This window comes from Corvus moneduloides, chromosome 3 (genome assembly GCF_009650955.1).
Source record: "Corvus moneduloides isolate bCorMon1 chromosome 3, bCorMon1.pri, whole genome shotgun sequence".
Taxonomy (NCBI): Eukaryota; Metazoa; Chordata; class Aves; order Passeriformes; family Corvidae; genus Corvus; species Corvus moneduloides.
This window is the reverse complement of record NC_045478.1, coordinates 35204289-35228384: the sequence shown is the minus strand read 5'-3', so window position 1 is coordinate 35228384 and position 24096 is coordinate 35204289. Positions and strand designations below refer to the sequence as shown.

The window sequence follows — 24096 nt, the reverse complement described above, 5'->3', positions numbered from 1 at the left end:
GGTCTCCTAGTCAAAAAGCTTTCCTGTTTATGAAGGAGCTTTGAACTGTTAGGAAGATGCTTGAAGCAGCTAGATCCACTAAACATCTTTTCTCTGAAAATGGGGACACAGTAGTCTGCAAATTAAATCCCATCTAATTAATCTGCCTACTCCTTGTAGTCCTCTCTCCAAGGAGTTCTTTCTTACTCATCCATGCCTCTGAGAAAGTAGCTTGTGGTCTTATAAGTTAAATCATCTGTCCATTGCTTGTAAGCTTTCTCACAAAGGCCCCAGCTGTTCCCACATTGCATGGCTAAATATGCAGCTGTTACAGGATGGGATGTTTGGTCAGGTCAGGGGTTATCAGAATGTTGACATGGTCCTGTCTCCTTACATCCACTCACAGGACAGAGGAGGCCTGTGCTTTTAGTGCATGATGGTGTACATTTGAACACAGCAGAACCTGTGTGTGGGTGTTACATCAAAGGGCTGGAGGAACTATCATTCTGGCTATGAGCCTGTTCTTGGCCACATTTCCGGCAAGGGCTGTGGTATCAGAACATCTTCCTAAGAGGTCCTGTGACATGCCCCTCTGAAGAAGCTGAGTACCGCTCATGTAATGAAAACTCATACCCCATAAAAGTCTCCAAGCAAGTACATTCTGCTGTCTGTTAATGTGAAAAATCTCTACAAATTTGATACAAAAGATGCTACCTCAGGTTGAAAGAAAATTTTTATTTCTCCAGAGATGACCTACTGTGAAGCATTCCCAATTCTTCCAGTAAAGCTTCTTGAGCAACCTTTTGCTGTTGCAGATACAAAATAGGAGTTTTGTCCACTGGTGCTGTTATCACCTGAGAAGAACCCTTCAGCTGTTCCCTTTTTTTTCCTTCTTTTTTTCCTCCTGTGTTTTTCCTGGGGGTTTTTTGTTTGTTGGATTTTTTTTTTTTTTCCTTGCAGCTACTGTGTGCTAAATCCAACTAGAAGTTAGTCCTCATTCCATACTGGAGTGAAACTCTCTGAGCTCAACTTCGGGTTTCTTAGATTTTGATAAATTGACAATCACTGTGAATCCATTCAGATATTTTAGTAAGAGTTTTTATTAAGGCAGTGTGAAAATGAATGTAAATGCAAATCTGTTATGTGACATGTACTTACAGCATTTCTGTACCATTTCTTTACAGCAGATTGCAAGAATAATGCTTTGGCATCAGGAAGCATTCAGGTAAATGGACACGGAGGACAGCCTTTGAAACCTCCAGTTAAAAGAGGTCCTGGACGGAAACCGAAGGTGGAGACTAATAACAGTAGCTGTGAAGTGGTGGTGCACAAGAAGAGAGGCAGGAAGCCAAAAAAGCTACAAATTGTTGAACAGCAAAAGGTTGCAGAGCAGAATACAATCCAGACCACAAGGGATATACCAGAGGAAGCCTCTGTTTCTACTGCATGCAATTCTCTTTCTGAAAATAATGTGAAGGAAGACTTGTTACAAAAAAAAGGCCGTGGGGGTAGAAAGCCAAAAAGGAAGATAAAGAGCCGCCAGCCAGGCTCAGACCTCTTAGTTCCTGCAAACGTTAAAATGCAAACAAGAAGCAGGAGGAAAAAGACACATGAGCCTATGGAGGAGAGTTCTGAAGAACTTAAAGATTCTGAACCTCACATGAGAACTAGAAACCAGGGTAGGAGGACAGCCTTTTACAATGAAGATGACTCTGAGGAAGAGCAAAGGCAGCTATTGTTTGAAGACACCTCCTTAACTTTTGGAACTTCAAGCAGAGGCAGAGTCCGAAAGTTGACTGAAAAAGCAAAAGCTAATTTAATTGGTTGGTAATTTTTACCAAGGGTTTTACTTCAGAATGCTATGAAGCAGGTACAGTTAAGGAAGAGCAGAACAGACTTCTGCTTCCCTGCTGCTATTATGGGTTAGAAGAGTATGTTCTGATTTGGGGAGAAAAATATAGCAAAACAATAAACTGAAAGAACATTCTTTGAAAGAAATATATATTTTAAACTTTTGCTATTTATTGCCCTCCAAATAGGTTATACATTTCAACAGTCATTTTGTTCACAGTTGAGAATAATTGAAGCAATTCTGACTGACGTACAGAGTTCAGATCTACTCTGCTCAAGTAGTATGTAATATCTCTATACACTTGAAAAAAGGTAATAGAACTTTTAATTGCCACAAATTAAAAACAGAAATCTATTTTTGACCAAGCAAGGTACACTTCGATTGTAGAGTCAAGTCGCCTAGGAAGGCGGACTTTGGCAAAAAGTGGCAGTAAATTCACTTACATTTCTATTAAATAATACAATACCAACCTTGGCTAATCTGAAAATGTTTAATTTCAGTTGTGATGGAACATTCAGCTGCAAAAGAAGCCTAGCAGAGGCCGTTGTTTATCCAAGTTCTGCCAAACATAGCAAAAATGTAATCACAAATATATATATCCACATTGGAAAAAGTTTGACTAATGTCTAATTTTTCAGACCTTGATTCTTGTATCAATCACTAAATCTCTGTTTATTGTGCCAAAGACTGAGAATCAGTGCAGTGGAAAACCTTTTTTTCTTTTTGAGTGTCAGTACAGCATACCATTTGCAGTGATAAAAGCTGTGTCTTGTTTTAAATAGTAAATTGTTAACATTGTTCTGAAATGTATCCTTTTTGGTACTTCTGGTAGAAAATAATGCACTGGTGGGGTCCTTTGACAGAGATGTTTTAGTCTAAATGTATAATTGGTTAAAGGATTCAAGGAAATTACAGGACAGGTATGGAATTATGATGTTTACTTTCTGATCCAGATTGATTGTTGTTTCTACAACTTTAAGACATGCTTAAGAGGCTGAAATGACCTACAAAGAATAGTGTATGTGTATATATTAATATATACATAAACACATACATCTAAAATATTACCCAGGTATAAATTTTTTTCAGGATTTTTTAGATAGCACTAGAATTGAAAATTTTAAAATGTCATACTTTATAGTTTAATTTTAAGGGGAAGATTGGTTATTTTCAATTATTAGGGTTAAAAGGCCAAATCACTTTTTATGCAATCATATTTTATACAGTGGTCTCATTGCACATTGTGTTTTTCTGCACTTTTTATGGTATATCACGCTGACATATGTCAATATACACCCTAAAGAAAAATTCCATTTAATGATTGTGCCTTGTATTCTATTATTTCTTGCATCCTTACTAAAATTAAGTTGTCTATTGTAAATGATAACTATATGACTTAGGGGAATGTATTGTTATATGTACTGCTCTGGAAAAGAAAAGCAGTTATTTATTTGTTTATGGTACATTTAGTTATTTTATACCTTTACAAACAAACCTTAATACCATTTTCTATCACTTAAAACAAGTATTGTCCAGTTTCAAGGAAAAAAAATACATAAGCAGTCGTATTTACTGAGATCTGGTATGGTACAAAAATGTAACCAAAATTTTCTGGTTATACTTTTTTTTGTTTTTACACATTATCTGCAATGTCTGGACGGGAGGACATGCAGAATTAAGACCTTAAATTTGCACAGATTCTGTATATGTATTTGAGGCCTGATTCTTCACTCTTTATTTTCTTAAAAAAAAAGCTTAAAAGTTTGAACAAAGAACATTGGTATTTGCCACCAAGAGTAATAGAAATATGCTATTGTGGATAGCAGATTAGTATCCACCATACCTAGTTTTAGGTAGTTCATTTTACTACAAAAAATGGCTAAGATGTTTTCCAGATCCTCTTTGAATTGCCATGGATTTGAACTTGGGGGGGCAGGGATTAGTTTGTATTTCATTTGTTGGCATATTTATTTTTTTCTAACAAGTATTTCTTTATCATCTGATTAAAATGGAGTCACTAGACATGTGGTAAGATAACAAGCTACGTTTGTACAGTTGCAATACAGCTTCACAATTCAAAACTGATTGATTCTACTTGTTAATTTTGTCAAATCATCACTGATGAAGGCAATCATTTGAAAATGTGTAATTTCCTGATGTTATCTGCATTGTAATATATAAAATAGATTTTATCTAAAATTCATCTTCTGTATTTACTCCGTTTGTAATAATGTTTTATATGGCATGTTTATGTATATATTTATATATCGAGAATACCTTGTGTGTAAGTTTTGGAGACTGAAATAATCTGCGTTCCCTTAACAGTAGGTAGAAGATTGTACATCTTAATTTTACGAGGATAGAAGGCCTTACCTGCAGAACATGGGTACTGCTTCCCACCCAGTAATATTGGTGACTTTAGCCAGTAAGTTTTTGATTCTTATTAGACACGTTAATGTTTTTCCTTTAAAAATAAACTGTGGATAATTTGGGTCAATGTTTTTATAGAAGCATCACTAGAAATTTATTAGAAATTAATACCAGATTTATTTAAAAGGTCTATTTTTTATAATTTAATTTCACTGGGTTGCAGACTTTATTTATGAGACTTTAGTCACCATCAGACTGTATTTTGGTTGGGGAAAAATTTATTATTTGAAGTGGTTGTGAGATACTGTATCAATACAGAAAAAGAGCTTTTCATTACAGAATCTTAGGTTTTTAAATGTGAGCAATAAACTATTGGTCAGTGTTCTGAAATAATTTAAGAACTATAGTTATATGCATGTTTTATAATGCCATCTCAAGTATCTAACAACTGGTTCAGAAAATGGAGTATCAAAATCTCATGTGCTTGTTTTACATTTGCATTGTAAATAACATAGCTTCATAGTCACATGCAAACGATCTGGCAGCAATTAACTCAGTTTTATTCATTAAATTCATTTATATTTGACCTGGATATGAGGATACTGTTCTGGTATTTCTACGCTATACTGGGAAACATTAAAATTGGTATTTGCTGCTGAGTGGTATCTTGATAACAGTGTGTTCTTTAACTACCAGTGAGGAAATACTTCTGCTTCTGCCATAAGTGTGCTCTAAATGTTTAACAGGAATCATTGTACCTGTGCCTACATACTTAACAACTCTTTAGCCACTTTGCTTCTGTTGTTAGTGTGTTCTCTGGGAACTGAAATTTTACCACTGTAGTATTCATAATTATTGTCAATATTGAACTAGAGCTCTTTGTCACTCGGCAATGACCAGTGATACAACTTTACAGAGAAATGTCTTCCTCCAGTGATTCAACTGCTGTGATAAAGATTTACAGACGTTTATTTGTACAGTGTCCGGTTTGTACCTGTGATCAGTTTGTTGATAGACTTGTAAGGTTGAGTTGGTTGAGTTAAATATTACTATGGCTTAATATTTTTAAAACTAGTAATTGATAAAGGACCCTGATGCACCACATATAGATATTAATATCTATTAAAAAGTAAATTGTAGTGTAGAGACAGCTTATTCACTGTATTGCTGTACAAATATTTTTAAGTACCAATTCTGTGCCAGAGGCTTTTGTCTTACCAAAAAAAGGACTACATGCAACACAAAAAATAGTCTGTCCATTCAGTAACTTCAAGCTTGTTATGATTTTTACACTGCATTTTAAAATATTTTGCTCACATTTGTTGGATCGAGGATTACAAGTAAATGCTTTAGTGTGTAAGTTGAATTTAGGCACATGTTAAATAGTTGACTGGTTCTATAAAAGCATTAGTCTTAACTGGATGGAACCCTTTCACCCTGTATTTATATAGTAGATTGGAGGTTAGAGGTTTTATAAGCTCACTTTCATCAGCATTCGCATTTTATTTGTAGCATGTGAATCTTGCTGAGGTAATTTTAACATCGCTGGTCAATCAAGATATAGCCATACCACAATATTCACATTGTGTCCTGAGTCCTTACCTTATTCTGAAATAGTGTATTTTTTCCACAGTAGGTAGTCAAAGGTTTTTCTTTTTGCCTTTTTTTAACAGTTTTAAATTTTTAATTATAACTCTGCTACAATGCTGTGATAGAGAAGGTAGAGGGTTTTAAAACCTCACCTAGAAACAGCAAAAGCTCATTTTCTGTTTACTACCTAAATGAAGACAAATTAACTGTGTAAAATGAGTATATATTTTCTTTTATCCCTGAAGTTCGTGTAACAGATTGGTTTCCAAGGGGACCTAGATATTCAACTGATAAAAGGGCTGTTAGTTTTCTGCTGTAAATTACTGTATATACATGTTTGTTTGTATGGAGAGGAAAGTGTATTACATTTCATAAAACTGGCCAAGGCTTGACAATGTGTTTCAAATAACAAATCTGGCACTGACAGCTTACGTAGCTTCCTGGTTTCGAATCATGAGTACACCTTGCTCACTTTCTATGATGTCTAGGGGAAAACAGCAGGTAGCTTTTAAACCAGAGCTAACCTCTAGGTGCTCTTGTGTTTCTGCTGATTTTAATGCGGGAATTTGCCATGTCATTTTTACAGTGTGTTAGAGGAGGAAACATGCCAGGAAGCCAGATTAAAAGACATCTTAAATTGCAGAAAAAGGTGATTAGCTGCTTCCCCCTCACCCCCCTTTTCCCAAGGTTCTAACAGCCGCAAGGCACTCTAGAGAGAAACTTTATATGCTGCAATAAAATAATGGTGAATAAATTTAGCTTTTAGGAGGTACGTAGTGAGACAAGTACTCATTTGGATCCTTTTCAATGCAGATAAATACATCAGGAAATTAATTTCAAATAATGCAAACAATACATTTTAGGGAAGGAAAGTAGTACTATAGTATGAATTCCTATACTGAAAGAACAGAGAATGAGGTCACACAAACTAGAAGTAGAAAGAAATAGAAGTACCTATCACGTACTGTGTGATGTACATGTACTATTTTGTGCTTACATCTGCGCGGGTTGGTTTGCTAATGCATTGAGACCATATAGAAGTTACATTTTTGGACCATACTAAAACTGCAGAAGTGTGGTGGACAACTGGATAATGATCATGTGTGAATTAAGTTCTGTCATAATGTTTCAATATGTATAGAATGGAGCTCAACTTCAAGCAAATTACCTAGAAAGGTTAATTTTAAAACTGACAGGTTTTCAGATTAAAAATCACACTTATTTTGTACAGAATTATGTAAAACACAAATCTGTTGTAATGTAATGAGTAACAGTTTTGAAAACTATAATTCTTTAGCTTTATCAAGGCTTTTTTCCTTCCAGAAATCTAGATTATCATGTTATAACCTGAAGTATCTCACCAGGATAACAGTGCCCTTTCTTTTTGTACATATGGATTGGAAATTTCTTTACTGTTATGTGGACACTTTCTATGTTAGTTTTGATGCATAATACTTTGAATCCTTTTATACAAACTAGAATGTATGTGTAAGAATTACTGTCACTGCAATGTAGTAACTACAAACTTATTTTTAAATAAATAGAAAACATGTTTTTCTAAGCTGTCCAACAGTGTTTGTTTCTATCTAGTAATTTACTGTGCTACGGGACGATTGGGTGTGTGCTTTTCAGAACTCCCCAAATTCAGCTCCTTTTGATTCCTTGTGGAATACGGTATAGCGGTATCTGGTAGTATGGTATGTGGTTAAGTGGGAACAGACAAAATTGGAACTGGAGCACTCTCTGATAGGGATCAGAATTTGCTATTTGGTAGGGGTTTTCACTAAGCCCTGCAGTTCAGGAGGCAATAAAAAGGCAGTAGCATCTGGCACTGAAGACACAGTGTTGCCAGTCCTCTTAGCTCACTTTCACTTGTGCGCCACGGCACCCGCCTCTAATCCTCCAGGAAGCCTTCCCTGTTCAGGTGACAACTATTTGTACTAGAGCTACATACAATCTATGGCAATTTCCACTTCCCAACAGCTGTAGAAGAAGCTAAAAACACTTAAGCAGAGAGCATCCCCTGCTGCCCTGCCTGTAGAGTACTGGTCTGCAGTCTAGCTGCTCTGAGTGAGTGATGCAGGGAAAAGTTGACACAGGATGTGTTTTCACAAAACTGCAGGGTTGGTTTGTTTATGTTTATGTTTTTCTGCTTAATAGACGCAAGAAAAAAAATGCGGATTCTGTTTAATTTCACGTGTTATTTGCTTTATCAGATATCTTTTCCTCCTTACCGTTCCTTACCTGATGGAAATGATGGAAGAGACCCTCACTCACCTCACAGATGCAGGTATGTGTGCTTCTGGGCGACGGGAATGTGGAATGGTAAGAGTGGAATGAATTGAGTTCCCTGTGGCTTTCCAGACTCCATGTGAAGTCTGGCAAAAGCAAGACTTGTTTTAACAGTTGAGGAAAAATCTCTGTCCCAAGGATCCGTGTGAGTTTTGCTCATTGGCGCGTTCTGCTTGGAGAAAATAATTTTAGAATACTGAAAATACAACACACTTCCTTCAGTGCTGCTGCTGTGTCCTGGAGGTGGTAGTTGTTTTGAATGTGCATTTCCAGTACTACAGCACTACAGTAATAGTGGTGTGCTCATCCAAGCATAAGCAACTCCAGGTCCAGGGTTTTAGTTTTGTTAATGAGAATAGTCTGAAGCAGTTAATAACCTTTTCTTTGTTTTTAAAAGATACAGAAAAATCCTTTTCTGTGTACCTCTGTACAAAATCCTTAGAATACAATTGTATTCCAGTTCCCATTTCTGTGACAGGTATCTTTTTGAAACCTACTGTGGTTATTTTACTTTGTGTAGAAATCAAGACTTTGCTTAGGGTTAACAGATGCTGTGAAATGTTGGTACCTGACGGCTGTTGGAGCATGTGCTGGTTTTAACACCAGCAGGAAATTAAAGTCCCAACAAGCCACACCCCAGCCTCTGCCCCTTCCGGTAAAGGAGGGACAAAAAGGAGAGACTACACATGGAGAGACTGTGGGTAGAGATAACTTACTGAAAACTCCAAATGATGGAATAAGACACACAGAGTACAATAAAAAGAGGTGTTTTACCCACAGAAAAGTATTCATCACCAGGAACAAGAACGTGGGTCACATCCGTGTGGTTTCCCCAGACAAAGGCAATAGGATGGTCGTTCCCATGCACTGCCCACGTGGTAGTCCGGAAACAAAGGGAATATGGTGGGGGAGCTCCCGTGGCTAACATTTCCCAGCCCAAAAAAATGGCAAACAGTGATAGACAAACTCCCTGAAAGCTGAATCATCTGAGTAGGGGTCACGCTGTTGCTCTGCCGAGCTCACTTCTGCGCAGGTGCCTTTGCTGCCGCTTCCAACGCTCCTCTGCACCAGGGCAAGGGAGGATGGTCCCACTGGGATGCTGGCTTTGTGCTGCCCCTGGTCACTGTCACTGCAGTGCCACACCTGGGAGCCACGCTGCAGCCCTTCCTCAGCACCATGTCCCACAAAAGTGTCCCAGGATGGAGTCCGCAGGTCCTTTGCTGACACCCTCCCGCTGGACCAGGAGAGGCAAAAGTGGCCAACTTCCAGTAAGGGCGCCTGGCTTTTCCTGCCACATCCGTGTCCAGGTGATGCTGTGTGTGGTATAGAATAACAACTTGGTCACACCCACACCGCTAAACTCTGCCCCCTCCTGTAACGAGGACAGATCACAACACTCATTAAATGAAGGAAATTGTGTGATCATTGAAGTTGACCATTTTGTTTTCAAAGTGAAAAGTTTCTGTACCAAAGCTTGTGTTCTTTCCTGCGCTAGCAATCAATATGAGCTTTGCAAAAAATGTTTGTCACTTTTCCCAAAGACAAATGAGCAAAGTGTAATGGCTTTAAAAATTAATCACTGTTGCTAGTTGAAGCAAATGTGAAAATAAAGCAAGTGCCAGCAAGCAACATACAATGCGACTGGAATTTAAATAGCATAAAATTGAGTTCCTCTTCAACAAATTATAATGCAAAATATATTTTTTGTGGCTTTTACTACTATTAACAGGAAATTCAAAGCCCAAAACATCTGGTTGCTTTTCTAGCTCAGAGAAATACTGTGCTAAGAAATCTTTGCAAGAGGCTTAATTTACTGTTTGACAGGAGTGCAGTGAGAATTTATGAATCTTCTCTTCTACTTTGAAATCTGTGTGAGCACTGAAGGGAAGACAGGGTAGAAAATTTGGGAGTGATGTTCCCAGTCTGGTAACAACCATACCAATTTCTTTTCCGCTTCCTTTCCTTGTCTCTGAAATGGGGAGATTTTACCAAAACTTTGTCTGTTGGCCTTTCATTTTACTTTAGCTAGGTAAATAAATGAAAAAAAAAACCCAAAAAACAAAAACCAAGAAGGAAGAAACAAGAGCAGAGGCAGGTAACCAACTCACTCAGCATCAAATTTCTGTAGAGGCCTATTCCTGGAGGTACTGACTTCAAACAATGTTAGCATTCAAGAGCCAGGCAGCCTCAGCCGTTAATTTGGGTTTTGTCTCAGATCTCTGAATCTGGCTTTGAACAAGGATATTCAAAATAATAAAGACAGTAACTTAAAATGCAAACCTAGTTAGAATATGATTAAAATATTAGAAAGAATTACTGTATTTATATTCTGTAGCAGAGAAATCTAGTGGGGTTATTTTTTTGAGATCTGAGCACCTTATTCAAAACTTGAATTCTCTTAATTATTAAGGAAGATGGTGTAAGCTTCCATGAACTGCTAAGAAATGGAATACAGCTGTCAAAACTTGAACAAAAAAAAGAGCTACTTAGAAGTCTTTAATTAGTGATCGCCTCTCAATACACTGCCTATTTTTACCCAGCTAGAATCTCAACATGAGGAGCTGGGTGTATGTACAGTCTGTACTGTTGTCCTCCATTGACACCGGTTAATCTGCACGCACAAGTACATGGGGAAAGATTAAATATCTAGAACTCAAAACTTTTATGCTGTTTAATGCTTGTAAAGTGTTTGAGGTTATAAAGTGTGTGTTAATGCTAAATTCTTCTGATCGATAAAGTTTACCAGGGAAATCAGTGGTTATTTAGAAAAAATTACTAGAAAATTCACGTAAGTGTTGTCTTAAGAAAGGGCAGATTATCTGAAATTGTGTTATGGTCAGGACTGTTTATTTTTTCTTGCATGATAATTTATGAAGTTGTAATTTTCCTCTGGCTTTGGCCTCTTCTTTGCCCACCTCTGAGTCATGACAGAGCACACACGGCTGGTTTCTTTATGGCTCTTGCACTGAAAATCTCTGCTCAAGCACATGGGGAGTAACCTGTCTTGTAAAAGAAGCATCTTCATCTTGCAATTTGATTTACTTTGTATTAAGAAGGTGTCTTAATGTTTGGGTGGTAATAAGCTGAGTCACACTTTAAAACCTTCAGCCTCCCTGAGGTAGGATCAGGTGTCTACATGGCTCCTGAGGTTTTGCTCAAGGGAGCTGGTAAGTCCCAGTATTTACCACTGCTTGAGCTGGTGTGATGCAAACACAGCCGTGATGGCCCCAAAGACTGTCCTCCTCGGGGTGGGCTGTGTGACGCAAATAGGTTGGTCTGAGCAACCTGATCTAGCTGAAGATGTCTCTGGTTATTGCAGGGGGACTTGGATTAGGTGACCTTGAAAAGGTCCCTTCCAACTCAAATGATCTACGATTCTATGATTTAAAAACTTTTTTTTTTTAGGTAGAGTTTGTATTTCTAGTCTAGGCTAGTATTCATGTAAGTTTTCAATTGGGCATTCCTGCCACGTTGCACAGGTTTAAATCTGTCAGTGAAAATCCATCCCAGGCCTGGCCTTTTCGTTCCCACATATTCACTAGCTATGGCTTGATAACATTTTGGGTTTTTTTCACAGTCTTGCCCCTCAGAGAGCTGTGCTCAGTAAGCAAGAAGTGATGGCTAGAACATTTCCTTTCTCTTGGTAAGGCTCGACATTTGCTACTAATGAATTTCTCTTCTTGTCTGTAATGTTCCCATTGCTCTGATCTCTCTGCATCATTTGCAGTTTGAGTCTGCCTGCTCTGTTTGCTCCCACTCTGATTTGGGTGCCATCAGCAAATTTGGTTGCTGTTGAATTTAGACCAAAGAAATCCATGCCACAGATGAGACCCATGGCCGGGTTTGACCCCCTGCAGCAACCCAGCAGGGGCAGGCACGGAGGTTCTGGTGGGCGCTGACACGTGCGCTATCGAAACCAGCCAGGACACTCCTGCTTCAGCTGGGCCGGCATCCAGCTGTGACAAAGCCGGGCCCAGGGACCGCACCAGGTGCTCTCTGAGGCACCACCAGCGTGGTGAGAGGCACAACATGAGGCTGAGTTACAGGCTTGTGTTAGGCCGCATTTTGCATAAACTTCACATGAGAGAACTTCCTCTGTACTTCTATTCATAGCCGGTTCAAGCCACTTGTCCACATTCACAGAAAAAAAAATACCCAGGTGAGGAAGCTGAAAATGTTACTTTTCTTTAAGTTAGCCTGTAGAAATAAATCAGAACTTTTTATTTCTTTATTTTAATCTCTATAAAACCGTCGGGGTGTAAAGTCCACGCGGGTGTTTGTTGCTTTTTGACATTAAGAAATCCTGATCCCGTCTGCCCTGAGAGCTTTTTCGTTCGAGGGAAAGGCGAGAGCAGGGGACAACCTCCGCACCCGGCGGAGAGCCTGGCCCGGGTTCAGGCTCGGCGCTCGCCCCTCCGGGGTCCCTTTGGGCGTTGCTGCTCAGGGGAGGGCACAACCCTCCCCTCGGCCCCACCTGCCGCCCGCAGCCCCGCCTGGGCGCACAGCCGGGACGGGACGGGACGGGACGGGACGGGACGCGCCGCCGGGTGAGGGGCCGGGAGCGCGGTACAGCGGGGGCCGGGCAGGAGCAGCGGGGCTGCGGCTCCCCCGGGCGCTGCCGGCTCGGAGCTGCTGCAGCTCGGGCCCCACTCGGGGGGCGCAGGCATAGCGCGCTTCTTGCGGGTGCTCGGGTGCTTCGGAATATACACAAAAATGTTTTGATTCTGGCTAACTCTCTATACACTACTGCATCCTTTCTGTCTGGGGGATCCGGCTGCTCAAAAAGTCGATTTTTAGAAATAGGAGGAAGATGTGCAGCGGCAGAAGTTGTATTGCCGTGCTGTGTAAGTGCTGTGGGCGGCGTGGCAGCGATCCCCGGGTCCTGTCCAGCCCCTCTGGCCTTGCAGGGTGCTCGTGGCTATTTGGTCGAACTGAGACTCTTCCTCCCCCCACAACATACAAGGCTAAACAAGTACTCTACAACTACTGATATTGTCTAAAAGGAGAAGATGTTTTTTCTTTGCTTGTGGCTCTAAAGCAGATGATGCAGAAGTGAAAAATAGTTTGTGGTAAGGCTTCACCACACACGAAGATGTTTTCATATTCCTTGCAATACTCTTTGAGCCTCCTTTGGCATTGTTTTGTGATCTTGGCTACTTTTGCTGGGCAGTTTTCATAGATCCACCTTTCCATGTGCACACGTGCTGGGTATATTACAGTAACCCAAATTATTTTGTGAATTACATAAACTAGGAAAGCAGGACCTAGAAGCAACTTGGACATAACTGAGGTGAATTGCTTGTGCTTGCACGCTGAGTATTCCACTCCAGAGAGCAGGAGCACAACAGCTGCTCTTGGAGAAGAGAGTGGGTGTAGGTGAATGGTGCAGTAAACCTGGGCACTCTGAGAACACATGTGTAAAAGACTTAAGTCTCAAATTTCAGCACATCTTAGTTCTGATTTGAAAAAGCCTCACAAATGTAAAGACAGTAAATGTGCTCTTCAGGTGAAGGTGAGTATCTTAATTGGATGGGGAAGGAGGAAAGAGCCATGAATATGCACTGGTATGGTGTTTCAGGTGCCTATGGAATGAGAGGTGATGTCAAATCCTTTTCTAATCTAGTGCTGGGACTGTGGCACATTATCAACTTGGTATGATGCTATACGTGCCTTCAACCTGAAAGAAACACCCCTTAGTTCTGTCAGATGTGCAATTATCACTGAATCTAAACAGATTATTCTTGAGGCCATAAATCTGGTATGTCAGACATGTTTAATACACTGAATTAGACAACAAAGCAGCACATAGAATTTTGTTCATGGACAGCAACTTTTTACTGCAAATTGGACAACCATACAAATTCCCAGTTCTTCTTTTTTTTCTCTCTCTGTTTACAGGCAAAAAAAGATGCCTGCATAAAAATTAAAAGCAGGTTTTTGCTTTGTCTTGTGCAGCTGTCCACTTTATTATTCTATTAGCTTTTATAAGTACCATCAAATTTAATGCAGTTAAATTGGCCTAAATTAAGTATGCTCTGGCTGTAACTGAAATGCCTGAGTATAGATTGTACATTATGTTGTGAGCCAGCAAAGGAACCTGAAGGAAACTTTTAAGTCCTACACATCTAGCAAAGCTCACCCCTATGTATTTTGTCTCTTTTTAAAAATTTTCTCTTCCTCTTTTTGGAGTAGGGAGCAGTGAAGTGTCTTTGATGAAACTTCCTGTTGGAATGCCTCACATCAATGCAGCTGCAGCTCTGCAGATTTCCATGCTGCTCTTTGCTCTTCCTGCACAGTATTTCATATCTCAGTGGTATGGAACGGACTCTGCCGAGCGCATCCAAATAACAGAAAGGTTGTAAGACTCACTTTCTCTACTGCATTTATTTGTAAGGGAGTTCTCTTTCTCATCCCCAATTTTGTCATGGAAAGCTGGAGTGTGGGTGTATTGACTATTACTATACAAAACCAACATTTAAATCATACCTCAGGCATTTTTCTATTGTGGCTTAATATGACTGTATTTAGTTGCTTAAGGATGTCTTTCAAAATTTAAATAACAATTTGTTGTTTTCTTCACATAAAAATCTTTATAATCTGCATGAGTGCTCATTCTTTTCTAGGACATTCCAGTATGTGTTGCTAAGGGTTACGTCCCTTTCAAAAGGTGAAAATTAACCATTTGATTAAGTAACATTAGTTATAATTTTCCATCACCTTTTGTCACTTATTGTTATAAAATATTTTCTTGCATAGTATGTCTCAGTACAGACTCTTAACCAACAAAATTCATTCGCAGTAAATTACTTAAGGCAGTGACAATGATGGAGTTAAGTAAGGAGTGCCATTTTGTGTATGAACTAAGAAGCTGTGTATTGACAGAATCCCACACATCTATCGCCAAATAAAAAGTGGAGAATATTATATGAGATCCAAATTTTTGATAGTGGTATCCATTGGCAAACATTGGTATCTTGAAAATGAACCACAAAAGAGAGACTCAGTTGTAAATGTGGCCTGTGCAGTGCGCTGGCTATGTAGCTCATCTGTGGAACTCCAATACACAATGCAGTAAGAGCAAAAGATTGGCCTGATGAAAAGAGAACTAAGCTTGGCTTATGCATAAAGACCAAGAGTGAAATAATTTTCAGGCCTCATGGCATGAGTCAGCTACTTAGTATTTAGATTTATGCAAAAACCTGGAGGCTTTTTTAAAAAGTCTTTTGATTATGTACACCATTTTTAAAATATCTCATGCTTGCTATTCTCAAGTAACAGTTGAAGCTGCAGTCTGAATGTAATATAACAATTCCTATGGTCTGAGTACAGGAAGAAAGCAATCTTGTAATGAAAAATGTATTTTCCAAAATTTTCATGTGGTTTACTGGTACAAGTGATGATTGAAAGAATATTCATTTGCAGTCTTGATATTAATCTTGAGGAGAACTTGCTCGTGGTCACTGACCCTTTCTTCCTCTTTGCTACAGAAGTGAAACTTTAAAGTTTAAATATTAGAAATCTGTATAAGAATAGTAGAGAAGGTTTTAAAAACAATATGATTATTTTTACTCCTAAAGGATAATTGCCTCTTGGAGCATCTCAACAAGATCCTACTTGAGTCGGGATGCGTGGTCAGATCGTTTAAAGCTGTGGCTCTCAAAGACAAGGTAGGGTGTTACCGTCTGCACTTAACAGATTTCAGACATGGTCTGTTCGCAGCAGGAAGGTGTGTTGTGGGGGAAATAAGTGACAAAGAGGAAGTATCTCTCATTTGCTTCTTGAGACTGATCTGGAACATTCTACCAGTTTTAAGAAAACCTTGTATTTTCTTAATTCTTATATTCTACCCAAATATCAAAACTGAACTCCATGCGAAACTAAATCTATCTCATAGCAGTACTCCTGTACATGTTATTAGTGAAGTTTATCTGACTCTGAAGTCAGGACAATTAACCAAATTAATGACTGTAAGCAACTATGTTTGTAGGATCAGATGCTAAAGCATTGGATGGGTATCTTATGCTCTGTATGGTAGTTCAAGAAAATCTGAATTAGGAATCAGACAGAAAATCTGTGGGATAAGAAGTGGAACTTTGATTATTGGCCATGTGACAGTGATTGGTCTAGAGAAAGTAAAATTATATCCATTTATATATACACACACCATTTTAATTTAAGAAGATTGTTCATGGACTTCTTTGGGTTCGTTGAAGGGCTCATTTGAGAGACTTAATTCTTGTACAGTAGAAATACTCCAAAGGTTTTACCTTGTCTGGACCTTCAAAGATCCTTTATTCTTGATCCATGTGCAATCAAGTTCTCTGAACTGTAGAGGATTCCAACTTAGTTTTGCTCCCAGCAAAACCTAGGGGAACGGTATATGAATGGAATCAGAAACTGTGCTCTTCTCAGGTTCACCATAAATTGCTTTGCAACTTTGGGGAAAGCTCCTTGCATATCTAAAGATAAAGCCTGCAAAGATCAAATGATCCATTGATTATTTGTATATAGTTGAAGCTGTTTGTGTCTTCTGAATATTTTATATAGAATTGGTTATCCTAAAAATAATGTTATTTGAGACCTTCCATATTAGTTGCTATTTTAAACAATGCAGTTGGACAAGTTAAGATTTTGCCCATTCCTCTTTCTGTTAAGAGGTATTTGTCAGCCTTAAGTCTTCCTAAACATTTGAGCTAAACCAAAACTTTTTTAAAAAGCTGTTTGCACAGGAACCTGCTTTCACTTTCTTCCAGGCAGGGTGAAGGGAGTAAGACTGAAAGACACCATCAAAGAGGAAGGAGACTAGGACAACCTGTAGTTCTTTGGCACCAATGATTTGCTGGCTAGTATGGATGGAGAATGTTACCCAAACACCTCTGTTCATGGACTGCTGCTGTTGCATTGCCAGCAGAAGGAATATTTGAAAGCATAACTGAAAGCTTAAATGTCCAGTTTTCTTATCGTTTCTTTACACTTTCTTCTTCACAATAGCAACAAAAAACACTAGCCATTTCCCTTTTCTCAACATGTCTGTCCCCTACTCCCCACCCTTTAAAATCAGATGAAACTCGGTCTAGTGCAGAAGGAAAAGCTACACCTACTGCAGCCTTAGGCAAGGACTCACTGCCAGACACCTTGTCCATACCAGTGGAAACCAATTTTTAAAGACTTTACAAAATATACTGAAGAATCACGCTGTAGAGTGCAGAATAGTTTGCTCATCCCTATACAATTAGTGGGTTTCCTCTGATACAAAAATTCTAATGCAACTATAGAGTAACATATTCAAAGAAATGAGATTCATACTCTTTTTTTTCCTGTTGAAACAAACTCCTTTTTCTTGTGTATTCCTTAAAAGTGTTCTTAATGTAAAACTCACGCAGGCTTCAAATTGTAGAGAAGTTTGTATCAAAGGCTTTGCAGTATTCCACTTGGGATAATTAACCTTCTGATTATTACTAAAACTCTGCTTCTAAAAACTCGTTTATATGTTGAGTTATTAATTTTACATTTTAGGAATTGGTACTATGGCGAAAACAAAACTAGAAGTGGTGACAATGAAGCAAAACCCCATTCTTATTTTACAGGTATTGAAGTTTTTGCAATCCTTTTGTATTTTACTCATGATGTTGCCTACAGTGGATTTCTATACCTTATTTGTAAATGACAGACTTTTTTCCTTTTTTCATCTCTCTAAACATAATTGATAATATTCAGTAATCAAAACAGAAGATGTAAAATCCAAGGCCTCTCCCCCATGTTGTGTAATAGTAACTAATAGTATCAGTATGATGTAACTATATGTATGTATTTTACTGAATACACCAGTGTGTGTATTTTGTATTGACCTACAAAACAGCGGTACAGCTTTCACTTGATTCAAATGAACTGATTTAGATCAATTTCATAAAAGGAAAAAGAAACAGCTGACCAGTTTGGTCCTGGAAAAAAGTTCCCTGCAATCAGACTGAATAGAAGAATTCTGTGACCTAAACTGGCAAAAAAATGTCACAATCAGTTACCACATGTGAGCACTATAAAATACTGTATGTAAGGCTGAAGTAATTGTCAATGCATACACATTAATGCTTTCTAAACTTCTGTTAAGATCCCTATGTAATATCAAAGGCATACAAATAGAAAAATGCCTTTCTTTGTGGATGTTCCATTGTCAAATATAGTAATTAGTATTCTGGGGGAAAAAACAAAGCACCTGTTCTTCTTAACTTCACCTCTCAATCTAATTGTCAGTTCTATTCAGGTAGAAGTCAGAAGAATTTCTGTTAAAATATTTAAAATAACTGATCAAACTTTTATCCTTGCTAAGTCTTTTTCTTTGTTAAATTAGAATCAACTCATGTTCACAGTCCAAAGCCTGAATATATTAAGTTCCGTGTGGGCCAGGTAATAATTCACAGAAGATTTGGCTATTCAGGAGTCATTGTTGGATGGGATGTAAAAGCTAACGTGCCAGAAGAACGACTACAACCCAGATATCCTCCAGTGAAACAGGTCGGAATGTACTAAACTTTTGCTTTTATTAATATATACACAGAATAACTCAAGTTAAAATACCCCCAGAAACACTGTTACAGACCAACATCCTGCCATCCTAGTGGGAAACACTCCTGAGTCCTGTATCACCTGTGCAGCTGAGTGGCACCTTTGCTGCTTCTGCACTCTGGTCCCAGTACACCTTGGCTTTTGCACCACTGACTGGCTAAGCTTCGCTGGTCAGGGCTGTAGTGGACCTATCTCAAAATTACTCACTTTTTATACACAGTGTTGTATTTAAAGCAGCAGTGTCACCCTGTTATGTCTGAATGGATTTCTCCTGCTGTGTTACTACAGTGGAGAAGCTGTTAAGTCTTTTATCTGGTTATTCATAATTTGTGGCATCTTCACTGCACCTAAGAAATGCACGTAATCCTCTGTGTTTAATCAGTTTCAGTGAGAAAGCAATGTTTTTTGAGGATCTGGTTACTTGGAGTATAAATCTATTTAAAAACAGATTTTTGTTAGAATTATTAAAGACTTTGAACTTCTCTAGCTTTCTCCTTGTATTTGAAAATCAGATGCTAAATCTTTGTTGACAGTGATAATCTAGTAATGCAGTGCTGCATACCCTGTATGCCACTGACATGCTGCTTAAGTGTCAGGAAGACACTAACCATTAAGTCAAAGAGGACTGAAAATGAGGAAAACATGAAAATCTTTGCCTAGAACAGAAAATTTGTGTTCAGCTGGGAACTGACATTCAGTCCCATTTTGTGCATTTGTTTCCTTCCCTGATGTAATTTTATCCAACTGTCCTCCAAGAATTTCCCAGCAGACACTGATTCTTTTTATGCACCTTACATTGTTCTGCTGTCCCAGTGGCCTTGTGTTCATCTTTATAGTTTAATTTCAATAGCAATGACAAGGGGTTTAAGTGTCTTCTCTTGGTTTTGGGGTTTTAGTTGCCTTTGCCTATCACGTCGTAAGCACCAGCTATGCAAAATGCCTTCTGACCTTCAGGCAGCAACTACTAAGCTTAGTCCTTGTAAATCCCTCAAAATATCAAGCAGGTTTTCAGCCCAACTTTTCCTTGCCTTCCTCTCACTTACAGATCTTTATGAAATCACTGAGCAGAGGCCACTGCCTGTTCTCACTGATCGATACTTATTGCTTCATGAACTCTCTGTATTCATCCCTCACTTTTTTGTGTTTAGATTGGCAAGAATGTTTATGGATAGCAGCGAATATGATGGCCCACATTCCCTGGCCCAGGATTTGTTTTCATAGGCACTTCTTTGTTGGAAGGTTCATATAAATACACATAGAAGTTGCCTTAGCTCTCTCCAGGATTGGGACCATTGGTTGTTGGAGGTGGCATTATGTTCCGAACTTGTCTCTTCCTCTCTGGAGTTCAGTTGCCACTTCTGAAGGAAGAAGGGTGGTAACAGATGGTCATGGGGCCTATGTACAAAAAGCAGGGATATTGTAAGTCTTGTTTCTTGCAAGGTCTGTGGGAAAAAAAGTTTAATTAAAACTCTTAAAAATGTTTCAGATATGCCAAGAACTTCGTGTGTTGCAGTTCTGATTGCTTTATACTTAATTCTCCAAACTGACGTTGGTAAAATAAAAAAAATGAACTGGCTGTGTATATCTATCTATCTATCGAGTGGATTTAGGTTCTGTAAGCCTACTGAAAGTTAACTGATGATAATATGTAATCTTTAGCCATCATGTCTCTTTGAGGCTATTTATTTTCTTTCTATTTTTACAGGATCTAAAAGATACCCCTCACTATCGAATTCTAATTAACAAAGCAAATGGATTTGGCAAATCTACAGCTTATGTTCCTGAGGAAGAGATAACAATTATTACGGGATTAGAGGTAGTACTTATTTTTTATTCAGTTGCAACTTGATTGTTATCCTGTATGTTTAAAAGTTGGCTGACCTTTGGCTTAACAGATACTAGCTAGGTTGCAAAGTTAGTGAAAACTAATAAAGAGAGCAGATAAACAAATTACTGCTGTGCTTTCAAGAATGGGTTTTTGGAAGCTGAAAAATGACCAAACTCAGGTACTACCCACTTTAAAGTATCCAACTGCTGAGGTAGGTGTTTTAGCAACTTGATTTCCATTATATATAGGCTGTTGCAGACACAGACTTTTGTTTTAGGATTTCTGGGGATCTAGCAAAGTATGTTGGTTTCTCAATTCTAGTCTCAAAAATCTGCATTTCGAACAGCTCCTGCTCAACTGCTGCCCAGACTGAAGAATGTCTCCTTCCTTAACTGCAAAACTCTTTGGGAGCCAAAAATTCTGTTCTGTGTATCAGGGTTGAAGTAACTTTTGATTAGCTTATGCAAGGCACACCCGATTTTTAAAATAGTCTGAGACTCTGATCCAGAAAACAGCCTTCAGGCATGCATGCCACATACAAGTGGCTTTTTGCAAGGGACGCCTATGCTGTTGTGGATGCCTTCTTTCAAATTGTGGATAGTGGCAGGGTCTGTATTCAAAATAACAGCAAGTAGGTGAACCATTCGTCTAACAGGAGATGATGCTTGGTCTAGTCAGAGGAGATTCAAATTGGTATCCTCTGCCTTTTGGGAAAACCTCCCAAAGGAATTGTGTAAGTCAGACTGGCCTGAAGACTCTCCATGCTCTCTCTTGAAACTGTGTTGCTGCACATAAAGGACCCCTCTCAACGACAGTGTGACACCATCACCTCTTTTATTTGGGAGAAGCCTCAGTTCAGTCCATTCTGTTTTAGCCACCAATTGTAATATAAAATATGCCAACATGCCTGAACTTAGGAGCAGAAACGATGCTGTTCCAGATGAGCATTATAAATATTTAAAACTGGATTGTGCCCACAGTGTCTAAAAAATGCACCTTTCACTATGCCAGTTAGCTGGCTACCTTCAGTTTCCTTTATATTCCATGGGGAGAAACAGATACTTCATCTTAAATATTTACTTTGTGGAATTAGCTTTTAAGGTATCAAATTGCTTTATTCACCTGCATGGCAGGTTAATTCTCCACACCGATTATTAGAGGAACTGTTGGTAACAAGCTCACAAAACCAGGTATTTCAAAGTTGTCTAGCTGAGATTAGTAATAGATGGTGAGTCATGCCTATACCTCAAGTTCAAAAGGTCTGTGGATTGCTCTCTCTCAGCCTTTTGTACAGCAGAAGAGGCACAGAATTTCTTGAGGAGTTGAGTGACCAGAAATGCTTAGACTTGTCATGACCCTTTCCCAGCTGACAGTCCTCAGCTGCTCACTGTGGGCTTCCTGCATCCAGACAAGGCTCGGATTGTCCTTGGTGGGTTTGCATATTCATGCTGGACCTAAGGCCATCACCTGGGTCTGTCTTCACCATTTCCCCCACCGCTTCTTCTGTTCTCCTGTTCCTGCTGCCTCACTGGATTAGATAACTGATCCAGCTAAAAGAAATACCAAATAGCTCTAACAGCAACATGAGTGGGAACTACTTCAGTAAGAAACAGTGCTGATTTTAAACACTGATGCTGGTGTAAATCTAGCTTTTAACATCTCATGCGATCAATGTTTGTAAAGTACTTGGAGAGAGCTGCTATTCTGATGGCAGAAATTTGGTTATGGTACACAGAAAATCCCACTGAAAGTACCTCTATGTACATTAAAAACTCATGAGGAGTCTTCAAACAATGTAGTAACTTCAATTACTTGTTTAAGTATCAGTTTGTATTTATTGCCAATTATGATGCTTCTTTGACTTGAAATATTTTTTCTCAGGTGTATCACCCTGATATGGAAACCTACTTCAGTGGATATGATGGCTCAAAATACATTATGCAGCCATGGTTGAAAAAACTCTACCCTCATGACTGAGTACTTCAGTGTCTGTTCATACAACAGATGTCCTTTTTAAACCTGAGCAAACAGACACCAAGATAAAATGTGTATTTTTTTTCCTTTGATGAAATAAAACATTCCTAAGCAGTTTTTATGTTGAACACTCAATTTTTTTAGAAGTGAACACACTGCATGTTCAGTTTGCCGTGATCCAGCAATAGGGATTCATTTCCTTCCAGTTTTGGGAGGAAAGGTGTAAATGTAGCCCAGTTTCAGCCAGGAGTGCCAAACATTTGGCACATCAAATATATTGTTGTTTTACAGGGGCCAGGGAACAAAATAAGCAGTTGTGAACTGTACTTTCAGAATTAATTGTAACATTAATTTTAGGGGACAGACTTATCATAAAAATGAGTAAAAAAACCATCAAAAAACTTAAGAAAGCGTAAGAATTTTATTATGAAAATGTGTAGGATTTCAAAGTTTCTAGAGCAACTTGTTTCTTCTATTTTCTTTTCCCTTTATCTCAAACACAGCAAACACTCTACAAGAAGCATAAGCAGTAGCATTCTGGATTCTTTCCTGCAGAGTCTGTGAATCAGCAGAGTGCGACAGGTGACTGTCTATGTGGCCTCCCCATTCTTTTGTTTCTTCCTCTTTTATTAATAAAGGTTTTCCCAATGCCTGGCCAAACAGTCGACAGACTTCCTGGGCTTTCCGGCGTGTGTTTCCAACAGCAGTGACACATACTTGACGGCTGAGAGGTAGAAGCAGCAGCACAATAACAAGCAGGGCCAACTGATGTACCAGTGCTCCTGCCAAGCTTTTTTTTTTTTTAACATCTCGGGTTTTGTCACTGCAGAGATGCTAAGGCACACCACCTTCCCCCAGCTTCTGGGCCACAGCTTGGGCATTGAGGGGAGAGTGTGTGGAGGAAATGTCAGCATCCTCACTAGTTCTGATGAGATCAAGCATTTCCAACACCTGTATACTGCAGGCATCCATGCTGAGTCGTGCAGAGCAAGAGCTCAACCCTAGCTCCAGGCATTTCAGTGGCTCAGCTACAAGGCACAGTAGCACCTGCTTAACCTCACTGGCCAGATTTCCTGATCTCCTGTAGATACCTCTGACATTCACTTTTGGCATCTCTGGAACCATTAAGAGCAGCTAATCGAACTTGCTTCTTGGACCAGGCAGTTCTTTTCTTTAAAGAGGCAAAACCCCAGCCAAGACTAAACTTCCTTCTGTCCCTCCCACTTTATGGGAGAAGCCTGGACTTTGAATAGTCAATGCTTAAAACATATCAAGATTGTGAGCTTCAGGGCAGCATGTTTTGATGCTGAGGAAGTGCCACACAGGGTTCTTTCCAGATCATGTCAGCAGCTAACAGTAATGGGAATTGGCAAAAGTACTTAAAATTATCAGCATCTGGTAACACACTTGCACCCTTATGAATAAATACAAATGAAATCTACATATGATGATGCAATCAAAGCCAAATTCTGTTGACCTAAGATTCACAGCAGATTATACTCCAGTGGAAATCAGTGGGAAAATATTTTTATTACATTCTGCTTTTGCAGAGGGACAAGAACAAGTTCTATCTTCTAGGCTGAACAGCATTAATTTATAAGTAATACTTAAATACTGAAATCTCTAACATGAATATTAATAGGTGTGA

The 24096-nt window shown here is 38.9% G+C and overlaps 3 protein-coding genes across 12 annotated transcripts in view; 2 read left to right on the top strand and 1 right to left on the bottom strand.

The window, feature by feature from the left end:
- PHIP (pleckstrin homology domain interacting protein) overlaps positions 1 to 7358 on the top strand; it is a 107522-nt gene extending 100164 nt beyond the window's left edge. Inside the window, exon 40 of one of the 2 annotated variants that reach the window (XM_032104872.1) lies at positions 1167 to 7358. In XM_032104872.1, coding sequence (XP_031960763.1) covers positions 1167 to 1810 — 644 coding nt within the window. In that variant the 3' untranslated portion in view covers positions 1811 to 7358. Of the gene's footprint in view, positions 1 to 1163 lie in introns of both variants that reach the window. The other variant, XM_032104870.1, reaches the window with a different exon arrangement.
- The window catches only part of IRAK1BP1 (interleukin 1 receptor associated kinase 1 binding protein 1), a 30752-nt gene continuing 12158 nt past the window's right edge, over positions 5503 to 24096 (bottom strand). For 2 of the 7 annotated variants that reach the window (XM_032104873.1, XM_032104874.1), the window contains one exon: positions 22851 to 23172. In XM_032104873.1, the coding sequence (XP_031960764.1) occupies positions 22902 to 23172 (271 nt within the window). In that variant the 3' untranslated portion in view covers positions 22851 to 22901. The other 5 variants (XR_004239428.1, XM_032104877.1, XM_032104878.1 and 2 more) reach the window with 5 other exon arrangements.
- On the top strand, positions 8018 to 23034 carry LOC116442171. Of its 3 annotated transcripts, none has more exons than XM_032104881.1 (7): positions 8018 to 8081; positions 14276 to 14438; positions 15661 to 15750; positions 17600 to 17670; positions 18432 to 18595; positions 20352 to 20462; positions 22952 to 23034. In XM_032104881.1, exons 1-7 carry the CDS (start codon positions 8039 to 8041, stop codon positions 22979 to 22981), a joined length of 672 nt encoding a protein of 223 aa, XP_031960772.1. In that variant the 5' UTR covers positions 8018 to 8038; the 3' UTR covers positions 22982 to 23034. The 3 variants fall into 3 exon arrangements, with proteins under 3 accessions (XP_031960772.1, XP_031960770.1, XP_031960771.1); XM_032104879.1 differs by lacking the exon at positions 22952 to 23034 and adding an exon at positions 22356 to 22565; XM_032104880.1 differs by lacking the exons at positions 8018 to 8081; positions 22952 to 23034 and adding exons at positions 12013 to 12242; positions 22356 to 22565.